The following is a 22,953-nucleotide window of genomic DNA, read 5'->3' as shown; positions in this document are numbered from 1 at the left end:
GTGAGTAAATTATTAGAAAATTTTCATTTTGGGGTGAACTAATCCTTTACTAATGTTAGCTAATGAACCTTATTGTAAAGTGTTACAGATCTTCTTAAGGCTTTAGCGTCTCCGAGTCTCTGACGTGAGTGAGGAACGAGTGTGTCTGTATCTGAATATCAGTCGCAGAGCCTGCAGCTCCTGACACACATTTATCTGAACTCAAGCGCTTCACTAGATGAGATATAGATGTGCTGTTTGAGGCTGATGTATCATTGTTTCTGTCCACAGACGAGTGCTGGATGCTGCCAAGAGGAGCAACCAGACGGGCCACTTTCTGTGGGTCGGGTCTGACAGCTGGGGAGCCAAGATCTCTCCGGTGATCCAGCAGGAGAAAGTGGCGGAAGGAGCCATAACCATCCTGCCCAAGAGAGCCACGGTGGACGGTGTGTACATGTGACATGTACTATCGAGCGCTCAAATGTTTGGTGTCTTTGAAAGACATGTCTTTTGCTCACCAAGGCTGCATTTACTTTACTGTGAAAACAGTGATATTATGAAATATTATTACAGTTTAAAAGAAGTTTTTTTTAATATTTTGATACTTATTAGAATATCATTTATTTATGTGATGCAAAGCTGAATTTTCAGCATCATTACTCCAGTCTTCAGTGTCACATGATCCTTCACAAATCATTCTGATGTGATGATTTGATGCCCAAGAAACATTTCTTATTATTATCAATGTTGAAAACTGTTGGATTATTTGATGAATGGAAAGTAAAAAAATTACATTTTTGTTTGTGTTTTTTTATTATTATTATTATTTTACACTTTTTTAACATTATAAATTACTTTATAAATGACAGTTTTGATCAATTTAATGCATCCTTGCTGAATAAAAGTGTTAATTTACCCCCCCCCCCTCCGAAAATACATTTTCTTTTTAAGTAAAATTTAACCCCAAAACTTTACATTTTAACTAAACTTTTTAACCAAAGTATAACTGTATAGTATTATTAGTGTTGAAAACAGTTATGCTACTTCATATTTTTGTGGAAACCATGATGCATTCTATTCTTTGATGAAACGAAAGTTCAAAAGAACAGCATTTATTTGAAATAGAAATCTTTTGTAACATTATAAATACTTTTTGAATGCTGGTGTATGTGACAATTTACGGAGCCCCTGAAGGGAAATAATGGTGGAAAAATATGGGATGGAAGGAAAAAATATATTTCAATGCTTTTGCATTCTCTCGCAAATGTTTTGCGTTTCCCAAGAAACTTTGCGTTTGCTTAATTGCTAAACCTTTGTGTTCTTTGTGAGCGAATGCAAAGTTTCTCGGTTTCTCAGATAACGCAAAAAGCTTTGACAAATATTTATTGCTCCCTTCTCATAATGTTTTCCTTCACCGTGTCCCTTTTGGGGCTCCATAGCAATCAATTATTAATTAAACATATTATTTGTTAGTAACCAGAAAATCGATATTTAGCAAAACGATATTTAGAACTAATGACTTAAATAAATATAAAAATGAAAACCTGAAAATATCAGGGAATTTAAAATTGTGATTACCAAGCTGAAGGAAATAAAACCTTAAAGGGCCCTATTTTAACGATCTGAAACGCAAGTATCAAACGCGAAACGCAAGTAACTTTGTGGGCGGATCTCGCAAATCTAAAATGGGTTGGTCTGAAGTCGCTACATTACTCATAGGTGTGGTTTGGGCGTAACGTGAAATAAACCAATCAGAGCGTCATCTCACATCCCCTTTAAGAGCAGGCGCGCTTGTTCCATGGCGGATTGCTATTATAACGGCGGATTTGCCAGACGCACGCCAGGAGCGGTTCACAGCCGAGGAGACCGACGTTCTCGTCAGGGCCGTAAAACACAGAGAAGTGACATTGGGGATGGAGAAACACACCCAAATTAGCTTCGGTTAAACAGGCGTATAATAATTTGGGTAAATGTGTAAGCTAGATTTATGCCTATTTTTCACATCTTCATGGACACCACAATGATTTCCCTCGTGTGGAATATTTTTACTTGTAACTATGTATGGTTTGCAAAAATGTGAACTGCTGCGTCTGTGTGTAGATGAGAGATGCAAAGTGTGTGTGCGTTGTGCACACGCTACATTATGGCCAAGCATGCGCCCTTAAAATAGCATCAGAATAGCGCGCCACTGACTTTAGACTAGGTTTTTCCTGGTCTGTGGCGGAATTGTTTTCTGAAACTGCAAAATAGCACCAGGGAACGTTTGCGCCGGAACACGCCTCCTCTTTGCGCTGAACCGCCCCCGGGAGCGCAAGTTCATTCCCTAATTTACTGACGTGCGTCTGTGGAGGGAAAAGTCCGCTGTGCATCGGGTGCAAAATAGGAATGATACATGCGTCGATGTACAAAGTCAATTGCGCTGGGTGAAAGATAGGGCTCAAAAAGTCACAGTAAATCATAAAAAATTCAATAGTGAATCTATTTTTTCCCCCTGCTTTTAGTGAACTCTAAGTTCTGGCTATAAATGAGTTTTGTGAGTGCAATCTTTATAAAATGTTTTTTTTTTTTTTTTTTACTAGTATTCACAAACAACTGGAAAACTGGAAGACATGGAAAATCATGAAAATGTCATGGAATATCTTTTAATTTTTATTTAATGATCCTTTTGTTGTAGGCAACAACAACAAAAAACTTGGGTGTATTCAACTAAACTGGTCAACAATCTTACAGACATTTCAATAGCACAAAGTTCTCAGTGTACCTGAATTCACCCATTAGATCGCAATGCTCAGACTTAGTGGAGACATTTATTTCTGCTCTCCAATGTTGTCAGAAGCATTGCTAATAATTAGCATCATAGTCCGACACTTAATACCGTATCCATACAGTGGCGAGTGCGTCCCAGCCTCCTCCTGGTGGTTGTCTACACTCAAGTAATCATAGCACTGTCCCTCGAGCAGCGGCTCTCGGCTTTCAGGCAACAGCTTGGGAATAGACCCACCAATTTGAGCACTTTTGTCAGAACACATTGTATAATTGTGTCTGTGGGGACAGGGATTAGACGCAGACATCCAGACAGGAATACCGCCGAGGATTTACTCATGCTCTGCCACTTAACTGACACAAATGTGTGTCATTCCTTTAGATGCTTGTCTCCTTTCCCAGTCCATAATTTGAATTAATTAATACTACTACTAATAATAATACATTTAAAATGTATAGTGCATATACTGTTTATGTTGTTGTAGTGATTTTTTACTGTGCCAAAAAATAGCAGTTGCTGTAAGTGGTCGACCAATCACAACAGACTGGGCCATCTGACCAATCAGAGAAGAGTAGACCAATCACAACAGGCTGGGTCATCTGATCAATCAGAGCAGAGTAGACCAATCACAACAGACTGGGCCATCTGACCAATCAGAGCAGAGTAGACCAATCACAACAGACTGGGCCATCTGACCAATCAGAGCAGAGTAGACCAGTCACAACAGACTGGCCCATCTGACCAATCAGAGCAGAGTAGACCAATCACAACAGACTGGGTCATCTGACCAATCAGAACAGAATAGACCAATCACAACAGACTGGGTCATCTGACCAATCAGAGCAGAGTAGACCAATCACAACAGACTGGGTCATCTGACCAATCAGAGCAGAGTAGACCAATCACAACAGACTGGGTCATCTGACCAATCAGAGCAGAGTAGACCAATCACAACAGACTGGGTCATCTGACAAATCAGAGCAGAGTAGACCAATCACAACAGACTGGGCCATCTGACCAATCAGAGCAGAGTAGGCTCTCAGAAAGGCACTGTGAGAAGAGAGCTGATGCTGCAATGTATATTATGAGAAAATTAAAGTGTTTTTTGAACATGGATGCATGCAAACCTATTGTATGAGACTCCAAAATAAAATTAGGACCCTTTAAAACAGTATAAAAGGGGCACTTTAACAATAAACAATAATATATTTTTAACTTAACATTAATCTAGTTTATCAAATGCTGTAAAAAAATGATTGCTCATTTTTAATTAGTTACCTGATGTATGATGCTGAATGTTAATCAATTAAACCTTGATGTAGTGTTACCAAAATCATGATTTTTACAAGAACATTACAAGAACTTTCTACTTCAAAACTTTCCCATTTAATTGAATGTGTTATTTTCCATTTCTCTGTAATTCATTCCTTCAGATGCTTATCACTTTCTTTTCCTCTCCTCTCTCTCCTCAGCGTTCGATCGCTACTTCCGCAGTCGCTCGCTCTCCAACAACAGAAGGAATGTGTGGTTTGCCGAATTCTGGGAGGAGAACTTCGGATGCAAGCTCGGGATGCACGGAAAACGGCCCGGAAGCCTGAAAAAGTGCACCGGTAAGATGTGTTTGTGTTCGAGCCATTATTTATTTAGGTCAGCCACTCATCTCTGAAAGAGTTTAGGGTTTTTAAGAGGAAGATGCAACAAAAGCCAAATGGCTTCGAGAGAACAGGAAGTGACACGTCTCTTCAGGGCGGTTAGGTGCCCGTGCTCGAGCCGTCAATGCAAACAATAGTGTCCAGTGTCTGACTTCATCCTTACTCTCCTCTCTCCTGTCCTAAAGGTCCAAGTGTGCCTGGATGGACTAATTGACTAGACTATTGTCTAACACAACTGGGGCCGGTTTCACAAAGCTATTTTAGACCGGTCTATAGTGTTAGACAAGTCTCAAATTTGCTCATAGACTAGTCTAGTAGACTAGTAAAAAAATTAGACACCCTCCCCCCAGGCTAACTTAGGTCTAAGACTCTATGTTACCTTGGCAACCAGCAGTAACAATCAGTTGCAATACAAACAGCCAAAAGAAAAGGGAAAATGGCTCATAATTAAAAAATTTCTTCTTGTTACTACATTCTCCGCTAAATTCCCCAAGTAAAATGTCCTTGTAACTGTTATACTCCTCCAACAAACACATATTTTCCGCTGGGGTAAACTGCACTGAGCGGTTGAATGCGCTTACTCGATCCGCCATGTTTTTTGTTTTGAAAAGTGTCTTAATTTACCCAGAATGCATTGCAGTGTAGTCCTACTTAAAGGAACTGTATGTAAGAAATGTATTTCAATTAATCATAAAATGGCCCTGATATGTCACTAGACATTAAAAATCATGTTCATTTCAAATACTTCTATCACTGACAACAGTAGTCCGGCCAGGATATTGTCATTTAAAAGTGAAGTTGCAGCCCTCAACTGATGTTGATGATGTCATGTTGTGTTTTGGCCTGATGCTCCACCCTCCACCTATCTACCAATCACGAAGTCAGTAGTGTTTCGGCATCCGGGTTGCCAGCTCTGCTCTAGTTACCACAGCTGCAGCTACAAACGTGTCGGATAAAAAATGTCTAACGTAACGAAACCTAAAAGACCTCGTTATGAATCCGAAATACGTCGTGACAAAGTCCCCAAAAAAACGTACTGTGTAGGACTCATCACTTGCCATTGGAAGCTCCTTGTAGCAGCCGACGTTCCTGCTGGATCCTGCAGCCTAACTGGCAACCTCGAGTCAGGGGGGAGGGGGAGGGGATACTCCGCTCTACAGTCATTTGAAAGTGATTGCAGTACCAGTTTTGGCCACAATCTTACATACGGTTCCTTTAAGATAGTCAGAGTCTTAAGTGCTTTGTGCAACGGTCTGATTTAGATGTCTATCTGAAGTTTGACTATCTACTATATCTAAGCCAGTCAAAGTCTATCTTCGTGAAACCGGCCCCTGAACAGAAGGGACGTTTATGGGTTCATTAACTGCCGAACCACACATTTGTTTCACTTGTTAGTCTCTCTGACATTGTTCAAACAATGTTGCTTGTGTTGCGACCGTAAATTTCCAGACCCACCATTCTGTGGGGAATTGATTGGATGGTTGTGGTTTGCTATTGGCTGATGTCATGTGAGTGACAGGTTGAGCCCCGCCCTCATCAAGAGATGATGTCACTGCAGGAGGGAGGGGAAGTTATTCTGATTCAAGATTATGATGCACGTCAATGAAAAACATTATAATAATTATGTGCACGGAAAAATCATTTAAATGAAATACTGCATTATTCCCAAAAAAATTATAATAGGACTTGGAATGTCATAAGTTTGACTTTTATATAAAATGTATTAACTGATATGCGACTGTATTCCCTTGAATGAAATGCAAGTGTCTTTGGATAAAATTCATAAGTGTGAAGTCTGTCAATTTGAATTTCATGGTGCCTTTAATAAAAATATATATAACCAGTATTAGTATTTTTAAAAACAATATAGGCTGATCTCTACAGTAACTGTGACCGTGTGCCAGGGGGAATGTTGTATTGTTACAACAATTGGGAACCAATCTGCTGTCAGCCTGGAGCTGCCTGTCGACACACACACACACACACACACACACACACACACACACACACACACACACACACACACACACACACACACACACACACACACACACACACACACACACACACACACACACACACACACACACACACACACACACACACACACACACACACACACACACACACACACACACACACACACACACACACACACACACACACACACACACACACACACACACGGCGGTCAGATGGAGAGGAAGCTCAGTGTGTGGCGTGAGTCACTGTCCTAATCTGAGGGGAACACAGAGTGTGTGATCTGGTCTCCCTGAGTCCTGCGACCTCGTCCCACAACATGAGCTCAGACTAACCCTATATAATGGGGACGTTGTCCTTGTGTGGACATTTTTTGGTTCACATGAGGAAAACAGATTATAAATCATACTAAATTATGTTTTTTGAAAATGTAAAGTTTTCTGTGGTTTAGGGGTCGGGTGAGAGAGAGTGTGTGTGTGTGTGTGTGTGTGTGTGTGTGTGTGTGTGTGTGTGTGTGTGTGTGTGTGTGTGTGATGGGTAGGTTTAGGGGTCAGGTTAGTGTGTGTGTGTGTGTGTGTGTGTGTGTGTGTGTGTGTGTGTGTGATGGGTAGGTGTAGGGGTCGGGTTAGTGTGTGTGTGTGTGTGTGTGTGTGTGTGTGTGTGTGTGTGTGTGTGTGTGTGTGTGTGATGGGTAGGTTTAGGGGTTAGGGTTAAGGGGACAGAATAGGAGGATCTTTGTTGACATCTTTGTACGCATGCACGAGTGGTTGTGTGGCAACAAAACAAACAGTATGGCGGGCTGTAAAGACGCGACGAGCACTTTCAAGAGATTTTGCGGGCGAAATCCACAATATATAAGCACTTTAACATCTGAAGACCGGAGGAGGTTTGGAGAGAAGGACAAAATCGAAGTTATTCAAAGCCCATATGAGATCTGGGATGACAAAAAACGTTGGTCCGACTAGCCCGTGTCTTGGCCACCAATCTGCTGGGGAGACATTTATTCTTATTTAATAGAAACCCCTGGACCCTTCACTCATGAAAGATTAAAGGCTTTCAAAAGTCTGGAGGCCTATGATTATTTTGTTTCTCGAAAAGTTTCTGCCAAACAGAAAGCAGTGATCGTGCTAAAAGCAGAGGTTAGACCTGGCCAAGCAGAGTCACAGCATGATTCGCATCCTCCGTTCGTATCGCTGAACAGCCTTTTCTTTTGCTTTTAAGTTTTGCGATCCAGAATAGCCCATTTGATGTGAGGAACATAGTCTGGGTGCTGTGGATCGCGGTTTGGGACACCTGAATCAGAACGCGAAAACATATGACTCGGTTGATTTGACTCAGTTTTATTTTTTTTTTTTATTCAATCTTCTATAAATACATAGTCACTAAGACTTACCATGAACAAAATGAGCCTCACAAACTCGATCAGTAACGTTAGCTGCAGGAATCCAGGCTTTCTTCGGAGCGTCCAGGTTCAATCGCCTAATTGCACGCAACCATCTCTTTCGTTTTTCGCGATCCTTTTCGGAGGGAATTCGAAAAAACTTTTTATCAGGCCCCCAACGAGCCGTACAATCGACCACACAGCAAGAGTGAACCATCCTCTTCTCTAAATCCTCCTCCAAACGTGCAAAACAATCAAATTACAGGTATCTAGCGGTGTTTCCTGCCACACGATTCCCATGATGCAACGCGACAAACATAAACAATGACGTCACAAAAGATCCGCCTATATACAGTTTGGACAGTATAAAAAGTCATTATCTATACAAAGTCCCCATAAAACATGAAACTTGTGTGTGTGTGTGTGTGTGTGTGTGTGTGTGTGTGTGTGTGTGTGTGTGTGTGTGTGTGTGTGTGTGTGCGTGTGTGTGTGTGTGTGCACGTGTTAAATGCAGGATAGTATGAGTGTGTGTGCATTATATCAACAACAAAAAAATATATTCTTACTCAGTATCTTTGACTTGTTTTACAGTACTAATATTAAATCAAGATGCATTTACTTGAGACGCAAAATGACTTAAAGGGTTAGTTCAGCCAAAAATGAAAATTCACCCACATGTCGTTCCAATCCCATAAGATTTATTTTCATCTTCATAACACAAATGAAGCTATTTTTAAGGAAACCTGAGATTTCAGTCCCTCCTTTGACAGCCTATTCATCCCAAACTCTAACGCTTCAAAGCGTCCAAAAACGTACATGTGAATTGAGCGGTTTAATCCAAGTCTTCTGAAAAGACACGATCATGAATATGTATATGATGAATAGGTTTAATTGAGGCTTTTATAAACATTGATCAGCGAACACACACATATATAGTTAGCTGGAGACCAACTGTGGCTTTTCCTCCTGTACCTTTAAGGCTTCGATATGTAAATTACCTTTATTGGGAAAGACTAATGTTGTAAATTGGCTGAATCCTGCACAGGTAATGATATGCAAATGTGCATTGATTAATATGTTAATGAGCTGATGTTTGTGCAGCACAGTTGTGGATGGACTGGAGATTTTTATATACAGCGCATCAAACTTTTACTATTTCAAACGAGCGAGAAAACTCCACCGTACGCCCTGCTATCTAATACAAAACGAAATAAAAACTCAGCAGAGCTGCTATTAAATCTACAGTAAAGAGGAGAGTGAAAGCCATTGTGAGTGACACAAGATTTGAATGTCTCTGTGAATGTACTCTTGGAAAAGCGCACAGGGGAACGAACGCAACCCTTTCATATTAGGAAACTTCCGCCCCTTCTGAGAGAACGTGCTTGACATAATGAACATAATTATACCATCACACACACCGCCAGCACTCATATTCTGTGACGTCTCAGTCGTTCGCAGTATCAGTTGTTTTTCGCACTCAAACACAACAACGGCACCATTAGCGGGAAAGCTTCATCACACGCTTTCTTCAAACAAACGAACAAAAGCACCACAGCAGTTCGGGAAAGCATTCGCTCTTTAACAACTACGTTGAAGCAGGTTCATTTTGCTGAATGCAATGATATAAGAATTTGTTTAGCAGGTGATTATCAAACAAAGAGGAAAATTCTCAGATATATACATCAACTTTTTGAAATTGTAATAATATTTGAATGTTTTTACTTATTTTTGATCACATAAATGCAGCCTTGATGAGCAGAAGACACTTCTTTTTTTTTAAATATACAGTACAGGCCAAAAGTTTGACAGCAGAACTGTTTCCAACTTTGATAATGAATCAGAATATTAGAATGATTTCTAAAGGATCATGTGATAGACTGGAGTAATGATGCTGAAAATCCAGCTTTGCATCGCAGAAATAAATGATAATTTAAAGTATAATAAATTGAAAACCAATTCTTTTAAATTGTAATAATATATCACAATATTACATTTTTTTTCTGTATTTTTGATCAAATAAATGCAGGCTTGATGAGCAGAAGAAACTTCTTTCAAAAACATAAAAAAATTGTAATGTTTCCATACTTTTGGCCTGTACTGTATATATTTAACTTAATTATAAAAAAAAATAAATTATTTTGTATCTGTGTTTTAACAGGCTAGGTGTGTCTTTATGTGCTAAAAATAATGTTTGCATAATGAATATTGACAGGTTTAACTCTCAAATTGATATTGTTTTGCTCGGTCATTATGAAGCCTCCATCTACTTCTAATTGCATGTGTAAATGTTATCGACAGACTGCCAGAGCTGATGCAAACCTCTCTGTGCTCTCGACTCTCCCGTGATAATGCACACAGTAACTCAAGCCACGAGGCCACTGTCACACACTAAAAGAAACACTGCTGGTTGTGTGTGCAGAATTACAGCTGCATTTAAGCTTACAGACTTACAGAAAACTGAGCGAAATAGAGCGCTTTTAGGGGTTGCAAAGTTAAGCATTTTGCTCAGAATTAGGCGTATGGATTTGAAAAACCCTCTAACCTTAAGTATTAAACAGCGTTGCAGTGTTTGTGCTCCAGACATGCATAATTCCTCAAATCGTGTGCTTTCTAGGGGAGAGGTGTGCTATTACCTTTCTAATTGGTCATATTTGTTATAAATCATGCTTTTGACTGAGAATAGCAGCATTGCAACCATCCTTAGGAAAGCCTTGATTGTGGTCAGAAGAATTGCATAGCAATTTTTTCTGAATGTTTCTCAAATGTATTTATTATTTAAATATGTTATGATTATTGAAAAATGCACTTTCAAAAACAACATGATGACCAAAGTTTTTACTATTAGTTGAAAAAAACGAACTATTATTATTATTATTATATTACACAATTATATATATTTGTTGGCCAAATATACAGTTTAAAAGTTTGGGGTCAGTACTTAAAAGAAAATGGAAAATATTTAATGTAAAAGAAAATTATCATTTTTTTTATGGGGGGGGGGGGGGGGGGGGGGGGGGGGGGGGTAAAATTAAAAGTGTTAATAGTTTTTTTTTTAAATAACACTTTTATTCAGCAAGGATGCATTAAATGTATCAAAACTTTCATTTATAAAGTAATTTATAATGTTTAAAAAGTATTAAATAATAATAATAATAAACTGCTTTTTTAACTTTCTATTCATCAAAGAATCCAACAGTTTCCAACATTGATAATAATCATAAATGTTTCTTGAGCATCAAATCATCATATTAGAATGATTTCTGAAGGACCATGTGACACTGAAGACTGGAGTAATGATGCTGAAAATTCAGCTTTGATCACAGGGCTAAATTACAGTTTACAATATATTCACATAGAAAACAGATATTTTAATTTGTAAAAAAAAAAATATTTCACAATTTTACTGTGTTTTTGATCAAATAAATGCAGCCTTGGTGAGCAGAAGAAGTAAAAAAAAATAATAAAAAAAAGTAGCCTATATACTTCACAATTCATCAATCATACAGTATCTAAACTGATAGAAATCAAAGGCAGATTATGTTTCCATCCTGCGAGGACTATATCAGCTCCTGGATCCAATTCAAATCAATGTCACGCTTGACAGACTGTAAAGAGGAAAGAAACACAAACAAAAACATTACGCTGTTGCACACACTCCAATCTCATCTCTGTGTGTCAACGTGATCTTGTTAAAACCCTCCGTGTGTTTGACGACGTAAATAACAACTAAATAAAAGAACACCTCGGTATGATGTGAAAATCTCCACAATCATGCGGCTGAAGGGAAAACAGGACCGCGGTTTCATCACTGCACATGTCAACGCTAATGCATATCCAACACATTTACAGCTTTGTTACTGTCTTTATAGAGAAGTTGCAGTCGGTCACAGACCTGTCAGCGCAGAAAAGCTCTTTCATCACAAACAGAGATGCTCCAGCCAGGTTGAAAGTGTGCTTTCAAATATTTATGGGCTTATCTTGTAGACAGCTCTCCTGTCAGGCTATCAGCGCTTCTACACAGCCATGACATTAAATACAACACACACTAGACCTTCCGTACCGCTGTTTCCTAAATAAAGCCATCGATTGCCCAGCGCCAATATCTCTAATGATGGAAGACAGTGACGCGGCGCTGAAACGCCAGGCTTGTCTGTAATGAAGCTGCGGATTGGTGTCTCGTTCGGTCATTGAGTGAGTAAACAAGGGCTGTTAGTTGAAACACCCAGACGAACACAAACACGAGTGTTATGAGCGCTCGTGCTCTTATTAATAAGAGGTGGGTGGATCCGTCACCTCTGCATCATCAACACGGAGAACTATCATCCGGTGAGGAATCCGTCGCGAGGCGTGTGTCGCGGTGACACGGATCATGGCAGGTGTAATTAAACAGACTGATTGCTTGTAAAGAAGGACTCAGTGTAGATGGAGACGAGAGAACGCATGGGAAATGTATTCATAGACTCGACTAGACCGGTCGGAAACATCTAAGCAAATATCCAATCACATAGAAACTCATGTCTTGCCCTTCTGAAATGTGTCCTCAAAAATTACCAGTAGCTACTTTAATAAACATGATACTTTGCATCCAAAAACGTATTTCTGCTATTGTATTGAATTAATTATGTAGCCTGGGAAAACCCAGACAAACTTCCGGCAAATTTAGATTTGCTCTGCAAGTAGTCTGGCAAAGAGCCCATTCAAGCCCATTTCTAATCCGTCCAAATCGAGGCACCAATCAGAAACGTTGAGGCGGGCTTTATACGATGACGAATGCTCTGATTGGTTTTAGGTCTATCCAATTGCGCCCAGAGGCATTTGAGCGACGTCCGTTCAACTTTTAAATGCATTATTATAATAAAATTGCAAACACATGAGGACAGTCTCCATGAAAGATGAACGTGCTGCTACATTTCTCTCCGAAACGGTAGGAAATGAAATTAGATTTAATAGAGGATTTTAACTGTGACGAGATGATTGACAGGGCGGTTTACGTGACGGGACGAACGCGACAGATCCGTCAGATAAAGATCACGAAGTAGTATGTCCCAAAGCTTGCCTACTTTTTTGCTACACATTCAAAAGTAAATACCTTTTCTTCACAAAAAGAGTACATACTTTTCTGGTGTAGTGTAACTTAGGGACGCAGCATATGGCTTTACACGATGACGATCGCTCTGATTGGTTTTAGGTCTATCCAATTGCGCCCAGAGGCATTTGAGTGACGTCCGTTGGTGACGCCCCTTTGGAAATGAGTTATTAATGAAGCTTTGCCAGACCATAACTCAGTTACTACTGAGAATGGTCTGGTTTTAACCAGGCTAATAATTATGTGCACTCAGGGCCTAAAACGCCTGCCAATGGCCAGTTTACCGGCAATGAAACTGTTTATGCAAAAACTATTACCAAAATTTTAGATAGCAGTGAAAATTCACAGTTTTCTATTCCAATTTCGATGCCACAGCTAAAACTACAAGCCTAATTAATATAAATGTGAAACATTATTAAAGACAAGTAACAGTAGTTTTCGGATAGAGACATTGAATAAAGTAATCAAATTTAAAATAACACTGGATAGTCTTCACTGTATAAATGAACAGATTAATCCTTATTAAAGTTTCATAAGTTATTCAGTCAAGAGCAGTGAATTATTTTTTTTCTTTGCCTTTTGTTGTTTGATTAACATTAAAAACACAGACAGATGCAGTAATATTAGGCTGCTGTCACTTTAAGAGCGAATGCATGGATCCAATACACTGATACTGATCCACATGCGTTGTCTTTCTCCACTGTTTACATTCACTTAAGCTAACCGGCAGTGTTTGCTCGGATACTCGCTGAGAGAGGCAGTTTAATGACCTAATTTTGTGTGAATTTGACCATTCAAGCTCAAGAAGACGCAGCTTTCTGTGCGCGATCTTCGGGTGTTTAAACTTCACACACACGCGTGAGTAACAGATTGAGCTCCCTATCGCTTCTTCTTGCACTTGAATATTTGAATATATATAACTGAATATAATAATTTGAATATATATAACTGTCCTGAGCATCGTTCACGTTTGTTCACGTTCATGTTCTCACAACATTGCGTTGTTAGAATTAGGGCTGCACGATTATGACAAAAATCATAATTGTCGATCATTCCTGATATAAATGCGATTATAAATTACGATTATCACAATTTACATTGAATGATGTTTTGAATAGCTTTATGCCATTGTTTGAAGCCACTGCATGCCATATTGTTAAATCAAAATAAACCAGCAGAAAACACTCTTCTTGAAAAACTTTTTTTTTTGCTTTTCTATAGCGTTAAGCCTCAAATGTAAAAAAATATAAAAATATTTCAAGAAACCAAAGCATTAAGTAAATATATGCATGGTATTATAATGTTATATTAAAACAAAACAAAAATTAAACAATGGGGGAAAAACCCTTAAGATAAGCTGTAGAAAGAACAACAACACATCTTAAGCACACAGAATAATGTAAGTGTAAAGTGACTCCACTGGAGGCAAGTTGTAATTGAGAACCCAAGTGCAGTTTATTATAAACAAAACCAAACATGAAACAAAAACATGGCATGGCATGAAAACTCAAAACAGGACATGGACATGCACTGTAAACCCGGATAAGTTGAATTTACTTAAAAAAAACCAAGGTAACTCGTTGCCTTAAAATTTTTAAGTAATGAAGCATTAGTTGAATAAGTGAAGTGGACTACGTTCAATGTACTTAAGCCCATAATGGAATGGAATAGAACATTTAAGTTGAATGTACTTATAACCGAGTTACAGTAACTGAAGATACTTAGTTTAAACAATCATTCCCCACCCATTTATTTAACTCAGCTTGTTAAGTAAGCATTACTCCATTACCAATTTTTACAGCACTAGTACAGTAAAAAGCATTTACAGTACTCCACTGTAATTACCAAATACAGTATATACCACATACTTTTACAATATTAAACTTGTCTACAGCAATAAATTGTATTTTACAGGGAATGCTGCTTTTATAATTACATAATTAAAATATTATACGTTAAGGTTTCAGAGGGTTTCAGAGGTTAAGAGTAGTCACACTAGGAAAAAGAAAACAAAATTTTCTGGGTTTTAAAACATTTATTTTGGTTAAAAGCAAAGATCAGAAAATTGCCTTCTGTGAACATGTTGGCTGAATTTTTTTAAACATAAAATGCAATTTTAACACTTTAACAACAAACAGGTAACAGGTAACACTAAGCGCTTAATTAAAGGGATAGTTCACCCAAAAATTTTAAATTAGCACATGATTTACTCACCCTCAAGTCATTTACTCACCCTAGGTCTATATGACATTCTTCTTTCAGACGAATACAATTGGAGTTCTATTAAAAATGTCCTGGCTCTTCCAAGCTTTAAAATGGCAGTGAAGTGCTGTTTCTGTTTTGAAGTCCATAAAGGTGCAAACGAAATCCCATTCAAAGTCTGCAAGTTTTTGCAGAAGTGAGGAAACCTGTAGGCTTACAGTGGTGTTCTTTTTTTTTGCACAACTTGGCCAGTTTTCTTTGAAGTTACTTGTCCTTTCTTTGTTTTTGATCCACGTTCAGGATTGATTTCAAGAAAGCGTCTAAAAGGCAGAAAAGAAAGAAAAAAAAACAATGAAATATTATGGACTGAGTTTATATATTTTGACAGAGAGAGACAGCACAAAAGATGTGTAAATAAAAACCAGATATCGTTTTAACGACTAATTTTTTTGGATAAAACTAAACAACATGAAAAAAAAAATGCAATGTTGGATGTTGTGATCAATAATTGATTTTTTTTCTGCCCTGGTTAAAATACATCAACTCAATGTGTCTGTTTACAAGCGCACTGTCAACTAACTAAACTTTTGGAGGTGGGGTTGCCAGATTTAAAGTTTTATTCTACAACTTTTGTCTACTCATCACCCAGCTCATTAACAATATCATCCCCTCATCAGGTCCCATCAGAGTATCAGTGGAAAGGCAGTCATAGACTCTCAGTTTATATAGAGCACACATTGCCAGAATCCAGCCCAAACCTTTGTGACAGAAATAATTTAACCTTAATTGCAAGCCTCGCAATGTGAATTGCATACATGACTACATGATAATGTTAAACATGACGTTTACCAGACTAAACTGCATGTTTGCACCCAAAAATGAAAATTCTGTCATTATTACTCACCCTTAAGACTTTCGTTCATCTTCGGAACACAAATTAAGATATTTTTGATGAAATCTGGGAGGTTTCTGTCCCTCCATTGACATCAATGTCATTGCAACTGTCAAAGCCCAGAAAGGTGGTAAAAACATCGGTAAATAGTACATATAACGACAGTGGTTCAACCTTAATATTATGAAGTAACAAGAATACTTTTTGTGCGCAAAATAACCCCAAAATAACGACATTGTTGAATAATCTCTTCTTTTCCATGTCATTCTCCTACACTGTTGACGTAGTGTAAACAGTGCAGCGCTTATGGGTTCTACATCAGAACGCAGGCTCACTATTGGCTAGCTCCTGGGTCATCACACACGACCAGAGTCGGACAATAATAAGCCTACGTTCTGACGTAGAACCCAGAAGTGCTGCACTGACTTTTTTTCAAGGCTTGCACCTTGAAATCTATAACAGGGTTTGCGTTCTCGAGCCACCAGGCACTGTTTTGTGCGGATGAGTGGGCCGGAACGCATTAAAGGATAACTCTTGCCAAAATGCAACCTCTTTTTGTTAATCTACCTGAGGCAAACTTTCATTTAAAAGCATAATTAGGATGGAAACGGCACTTTTAAGTTTGACCGTATTTTCGTTTTCGGTCAAATTGAACTCCAGCATTGAGAACATTGTTTGTGTACACAGAGTTTACTAAAAAGAAAGATTTTGAACAACTCGCTGAAGCTCTGTCCGCCGGCATTTTGACGGTCAAAAATAGTCGATCTAATAAATTTATTCTAGAGATGCTGTAAAGCCTAAACAATCTATGTTACTGTACTTTCCTATTATCACTGTAAAGCTGCTTTGAAACAATCTATATTGTTAAAAGCACTGTATAAATGAAGGTGACTTGGAACTGTTTACACTACGTCAACAGCGTAGGAGAATGACGTGAAAGAGTAGAGATTGTTGAAAAATGTCGTTATTTTGTTTTTGTGCACAAAAGGTATTCTCGTCGCTTCATAATATTAAGGTTGCACCACTGTAGTTACATGGATTATATAAACGATGTTTTGACTACCTTTCTGGGCCTTGAAAGTTGCAAAGACGTTGCTGTCTATGGGTGGTTCAGAAACCTCTCAGATTTCATCAAAAATATCTTAATTTGTGTTCTGAAGATGAACGAAGGTCTTACAGGTTTGGAACGACATGAGGGAGAGTAATTAATGACAGAATTTTCACTAATCATTTAACTGAAAACAACTTGCACTGACATATCTTAAAATATGTGACTGCCACTGTTTTGTCTCAAGATGCACACCAGTAATGTTTTTTTTTTTTATTAGACATTTTTATAAAAGCTGCTTAAATACCCTAATTTTATTAAGGCCTAGACCTGTCTTAAGCTAAGCCCAGTATGGAAACCATGGCCATATTGTTTATACCAATAGTCAGCTTAATAATTCAGTCTAATATTTATATGAATGGCAAATATGCTAATGACTAACCTCTGAACAAACTCAAGGGTGCATGCTGCCTCTTCCTGGTACTGCAAGCTGAACTCATAGGAGGAGGCAAACAGCGCTGCCAGGCCAGTGATGAAGATGCTGTGATCCTTTCACACACACCTTGACCTTCCAAACGTAATATCCAACACTGGTCGCTTAGAGATTGACCTGTATTAAAAAAAAATTATAATAAAAGAATTAATAAATAATACTAATAATTAAAACAACTATTGTGGGTTTCACTGTGGTTCGATGTAGTTGTCCATTCATAGTTCTATGAATTCAATTTTTCACCTAAACATTAAATTGATTAGGGTTAGAATGTTAAAACGCACTGGCATATTATTTTGCTTGTTTTAAGCATAAACTCACTTAATTTTGACTTATTCTTTCAGTCTATTAAATGCTTCATGTAAGAATTTTAGATATCTGGACTGGAAACAAGAAAAAAAAAAACACTAATAAAAACATATTTTGCAGTGGGGTGAGTAAATGATGTCTTTTCATTTTAGGTTAAAACTACCCAATGTTTACATACCAAGCAATATAAAGTGTGGACTCTCTGGCAAATTTGTAGATTGCTGGACATCAGCATTGCAAATTCCTGAAACAATTTTTAGAAAGGACAGCACAACCATGATCAACAGAACCAAAACATAAAACATTACAGATTAATGAGATTTGTTGAATAATCTCTACTTATCTGCTTGAAGGATAACACCGTCTAACTTCTCTATGAATTGTGGGAGTAGTTGTAGGACCATGGCAATTAGGAATACTACATTTAAAAACAACATTAGGAACATGGATTTTCTTGTGCTAGCAAAATTCTGACAACGATTCAAAAGCACGATCACAGAACTGACAAAAAATTTTTTTTAACACATAGATATACTATAACTGTAACACTACTTAAAAGCACTTACATTAGCACTGGACCGTCATCAGATTACAAAGCCTGAAACGAAATATATATATATATATATCAAAAGCACGTCATGCAAATAACATGGTAAATGTTGCCTATTATGTGAAATGTCGAAGTTAACGTTACTTGGTAAACAGGTGGAACAGAGTCAGTGAATGCTTGCGCGGCCGCGGTAGTAAACCGTGGAAACAATGTAGAAATGCGAACGCAAAAAAATATATACTGGCTTACCGTATCACTCAGTTGAACAATTTTCCATCTTCTCAAACTCTAAATCCCATTTATCGTCACAGTCGCAGGTTAGATTATTCAGATGATTCTTCCATCCATCTTCATGTAACGTTAACGTTAACGTCGTCCATTTTCTGCTGCGTCACAGGCAACTAATGTTTGAAACACGAACCGAATTCGAAGCTCACAAAAGCTTAAAAATTGCTCACAGATTCGCAGACACTGTTTATCTTGATGACAGGAATGATTATTCTGTTCATTTGAATCCCGCTGACAAATCAAGTTTGCCTGTAGCTACTGTCTGCTCGCGTCACATTTGAACTGAATTGAGCGCGAAAGAAATCAATCCCACAATGCAATACCTTTACAGTATGATACTGTATTACGAATTTATCGGGTTGAAAACAGAAATGTGCTATATATTTACAGCTGTTCTGTAAAAGATACAGTATAATTCTGTATTACGAATTTATCGGGTTGAAAACAGAAATGTGCTATATATTTACAGCTGTTCTGTAAAAGATACAGTATAATTCTGTATTACGAATTTATCGGGTTGAAAACAGAAATGTGCTATATATTTACAGCTGTTCTGTAAAAGATACAGCCTAATTCTGTATTATGGAAATACAGTACAATTCTGTAGGAAATTCGCTGTAAATTTACAGTAAAGGGTCAGGCTACAGTGGACACAATAATAATGTCCAGAAATCACGAACTTCCATGACTCCATCTGGAAAATAATTCGCGATTTCGTATTTTGTTTTTGACCCTCTGAACTTACCGTTGAACAGGCAAAACTTGGTGATTTTAAGTTGTTTGAGCTCAAACACATAATTACAATAAGATAGGCCATTAAAAAGTGCAGTTTACTCAGAATTCATAATTAATGTAAAACAATGACACATGTTTAAGTAATACAAACTCAGTTTGATTGAGTAGAAACTACTGATTGGACTTAAAAACTCAATTACAATAAGAAAGGACAAGAAAAAGTTCAGCTTAATCAGAATTAACAAGCAATGTCAATAAATTAGACACATTTAAGTAATATGAACTCAATCTCTTTGAGTTGAATCAAAATCTGGGTTTACAGTGTGGACATGGACTCACAAACAGTGGTTACAGGGAACAATACTTGACAAAGACACATGGCAAACAAGAGGGCTTAAATACACACAAGACTAATGACTAGACAAGGGACACCTGTGAACAATGAAACAATGTACCAATGACACAATGACAACATGACACATCAGACAAGGGAACACATGGCAGGATCACATGACTTACAAGGGTCACATGACAGACAAGGAAACATGACATGAAACAGAAACATGACAAGAACAAACCCAAAATCGTGACAGTAAGTGAACTTATTTTTTTTTGTAATTGCGCCTTTAAACGATTACATAATTGTGGCATCTGTAATTGTAATCGCGAATACAAATTCGATGAATTGTGCAGCCCTAGTTAGAATTTATAAAAAAATATATTACCAGCCAACTGGCAATTGACATCATTTCATATACTCACCAACGCCGATTTTAATTATTTTTTAAAAATTTCTCTTTTGCTCACCAAGGCTGCATTTATTTGATCATAAACACAGTAAAAACTATAATATTTTAAAATATTATTATTAATTAAAATAACTGTTTTCTGTATGAATATTTTTTTCAGAAATCATTCTATTATGCTGATTTGCGTCTCAAGAAACATTTCTGATGATCATCAGTTGAAACGAGTTGTGCTGATTAAAAAATCCTTTGATGATTAGAAAGTTCAAGAGCATTTATTTGAATATAGTCATTATTAATGTCACTTTTGATCAATTTAATGCATCCTTGCTTTATAAAAGTATTAATTAATAAATAAAAAATAATGATAGTGTATATTATAATATTATATTTTTGTTTTAATTCATCTGTTATAATAATCTGAAACACACATGCATGTTTCTGATCTGATTTGAAGACAAACAATTAACCCTTGAAGGGCCGTGTGTGTGTGTGTGTGTGTGTGTGTGTGTGTGTGTGTGTGTGTGTGTGTGTGTGTGTGTGTGTGTGTGTGTGTGTGTGTGTGTGTGTGTGTGTGTGTGTGTGTGTGTGTGTGTGTGTGTGTGTGTGTGTGTGTGTGTGTGTGTGTGTGTGTGTGTGTGTGTGTGTGTGTGTTGGTCGTTTAAAACCCTTCACAGACTGACCTACAATTCTGAACTCTTTATATCGTGTCCTGTTGTTCATAAAGCACCTTAGTCACTCTGACAGCGATTTGCTCAGACAAATTCAGCGACATCCGTGCCGATAACCACTAGTGATGTGACAGGTTCAGCAGAGTCTGATGTTTCTGCAGAAGGAATGCTATCTTTAACTTTGGAGCTGCTGTTGTCGTGTAGAAAGAAAATCACTTGTGTGGTTTATTTCTGTTTAATCCGAAACAAGAGAATGCTAAAGTGAATAAACCCCATGTGCATCTGATAAAAAGTCAAAGAAACGCATCTTCATCTCCCTATAGAAAACACAGCTATTAGCTCTCAGTGGGAAACAGGCATGATGTTATTAGCTGAACGATGGAAGTTTGTCTTTCTCTGCTTTTCCCTCGTTCGTTCGGAGGGTTTTGTGGTTCATCATCACACGCCAGACTCATTGATCTCTCAGACATGAGAGCGCTTGTCTTCAGACAGAAGACGTATAATGGAGTAAAGGGTTTTGAAGACAGCAGGCGGTGTTTGGAGGATCGTGCTGTGAATGCGTAAGGAGCTCGATTACCCATCATGCACTGCGAATCACGCTGGAAATCACATGCTTGGCTTTTATCACATCATCTTCTGACTTTTTGACATGCACTTACTGTATAGATGTGTGTCTCTTTTATGTGTCTGTAATACCAAGCGCTGTGAAGCCTCTCAGTGCTGCACTTGCTATAACTTGGCTCCATTTAGAGCAATTTCGGCCATTTCATGGAAAAAACAAGAGAATAATTCAGAAACGCTGTGTATTTTCCTCTTTCCAAGTGTTGAAGGTTACTATCATTAAAGCACATCCTCTTCACATTTCGCTATCGTAGATCTTGCATGAAGAAAAGGAAGATTTTTTAAAAATGTTTTTAAATGTTACATTATTTTCGAAAGGTATTTTCATGTTTTCATTTACATTTGTTTTGTAATACCTGTGATTTTTTTTTTTTTTTATGTAAAACTTTTATTAACTGTTATCAATAAAATACAATAATACATAGAACATTTTATTTGAATCAGCATACTACCATGATACATTTATTAAAATAAAGTTATTTAAATTAACTTAATTTAAATTAAGGAAAAATAAATAAAATAATATGATCAATAAAATAAATAAAAATGTAAACGTTAAATTTAAATATGATTATATATGCAATATATAATTATATAATATTATACAAAATACGATTATATATACTACACTAATATTGGTTCTTATTCAGTTTAGTTTTATTGTATTTTAAATGTAATTTAATTTAAACAAATTACACATTTCAAATATATATATATATATATATATATATATATATATATATATATATATATATATATCATTACATTAATATTTATCTTAATGTTCTTAGTAATTTGTTGTTGTTACTATTTTCGTTATTATTTAGCTTTGTTTTATTGTACTTTTTTAAAATTGATTTTAATTTTTAATTTTATTGTAGCTTACATTTAATTTTATTTCATTTAATTTTTATTTCATTTAATTTATTTATTATACTATTTATTTTATTTAAAACAATAGAAATATGTGTAACTGGCATAAAGTTATTTTTCAATGTATTTATCCTCATTTCGTTCTTCAGATTTTGAAGTAAAATATGACCTGGACGAGTTTCTTGTGCTTTTTTCCTTCTATTTCTCCATATCACCTCATGGTGTGTGAGCGATGAATGGGCTCACTCTGTCAGTGTGAGAGTCCTCTGCTGGAGTGTGTAATTTATTACCCCGAGTGAGTGGTAATTAAAAGCCAGCATCCTCAGTTGGGACTCGCACCTCGCTGAGGAACAGGAAGTCTAAGTGAACAAACAGCCTTGACTTCCTCTTCTTTCGCGACGGATCCGACTCCTGTGAGATTGGCGTTGGTCTCTCATCCCCGGAAAACTTTATCCCTGCAAACCCCGGAGAGCACAAGGTGGCAGAACCTCAGCCGCAACTCTTAATGTGATTTCACGCTCCGTATTATTGCCAACGATAACACTGGTCTCCGGTGCCATGCCGTGCTTTGACTCTTTCCTCGACCGGGCGAGCGCTTACACAATGACTAATCTGCTGAAAAGAGGAGAACGCTTCGAAATAAAATAACAGTTGTCTGAATGTGTTTAGCCTTTCCTCACATG

At 37.3% G+C, this 22,953-nt stretch overlaps 1 protein-coding gene across 4 annotated transcripts in view; it reads left to right on the top strand.

The window, feature by feature from the left end:
- Positions 1–22,953, top strand: part of grm8a (glutamate receptor, metabotropic 8a) — a 247,624-nt gene that overhangs the window by 156,444 nt on the left and 68,227 nt on the right. For all 4 annotated transcript variants that reach the window (XM_082166767.1, XM_082166766.1, XM_082166768.1 and 1 more), the window contains 2 exons: positions 271–425; positions 4,216–4,353. In XM_082166767.1, the coding sequence (XP_082022893.1) occupies positions 271–425; positions 4,216–4,353 (293 nt within the window). The remainder of the gene's footprint in view (positions 1–270; positions 426–4,215; positions 4,354–22,953) is intronic.

The sequence above is a fragment of the Leuciscus leuciscus genome (genome assembly GCF_965113295.1).
Source record: "Leuciscus leuciscus genome assembly, chromosome: 4".
NCBI classification, from domain to species: Eukaryota; Metazoa; Chordata; class Actinopteri; order Cypriniformes; family Leuciscidae; genus Leuciscus; species Leuciscus leuciscus.
This window is presented reverse-complemented; position numbering and strand designations above follow the sequence as displayed.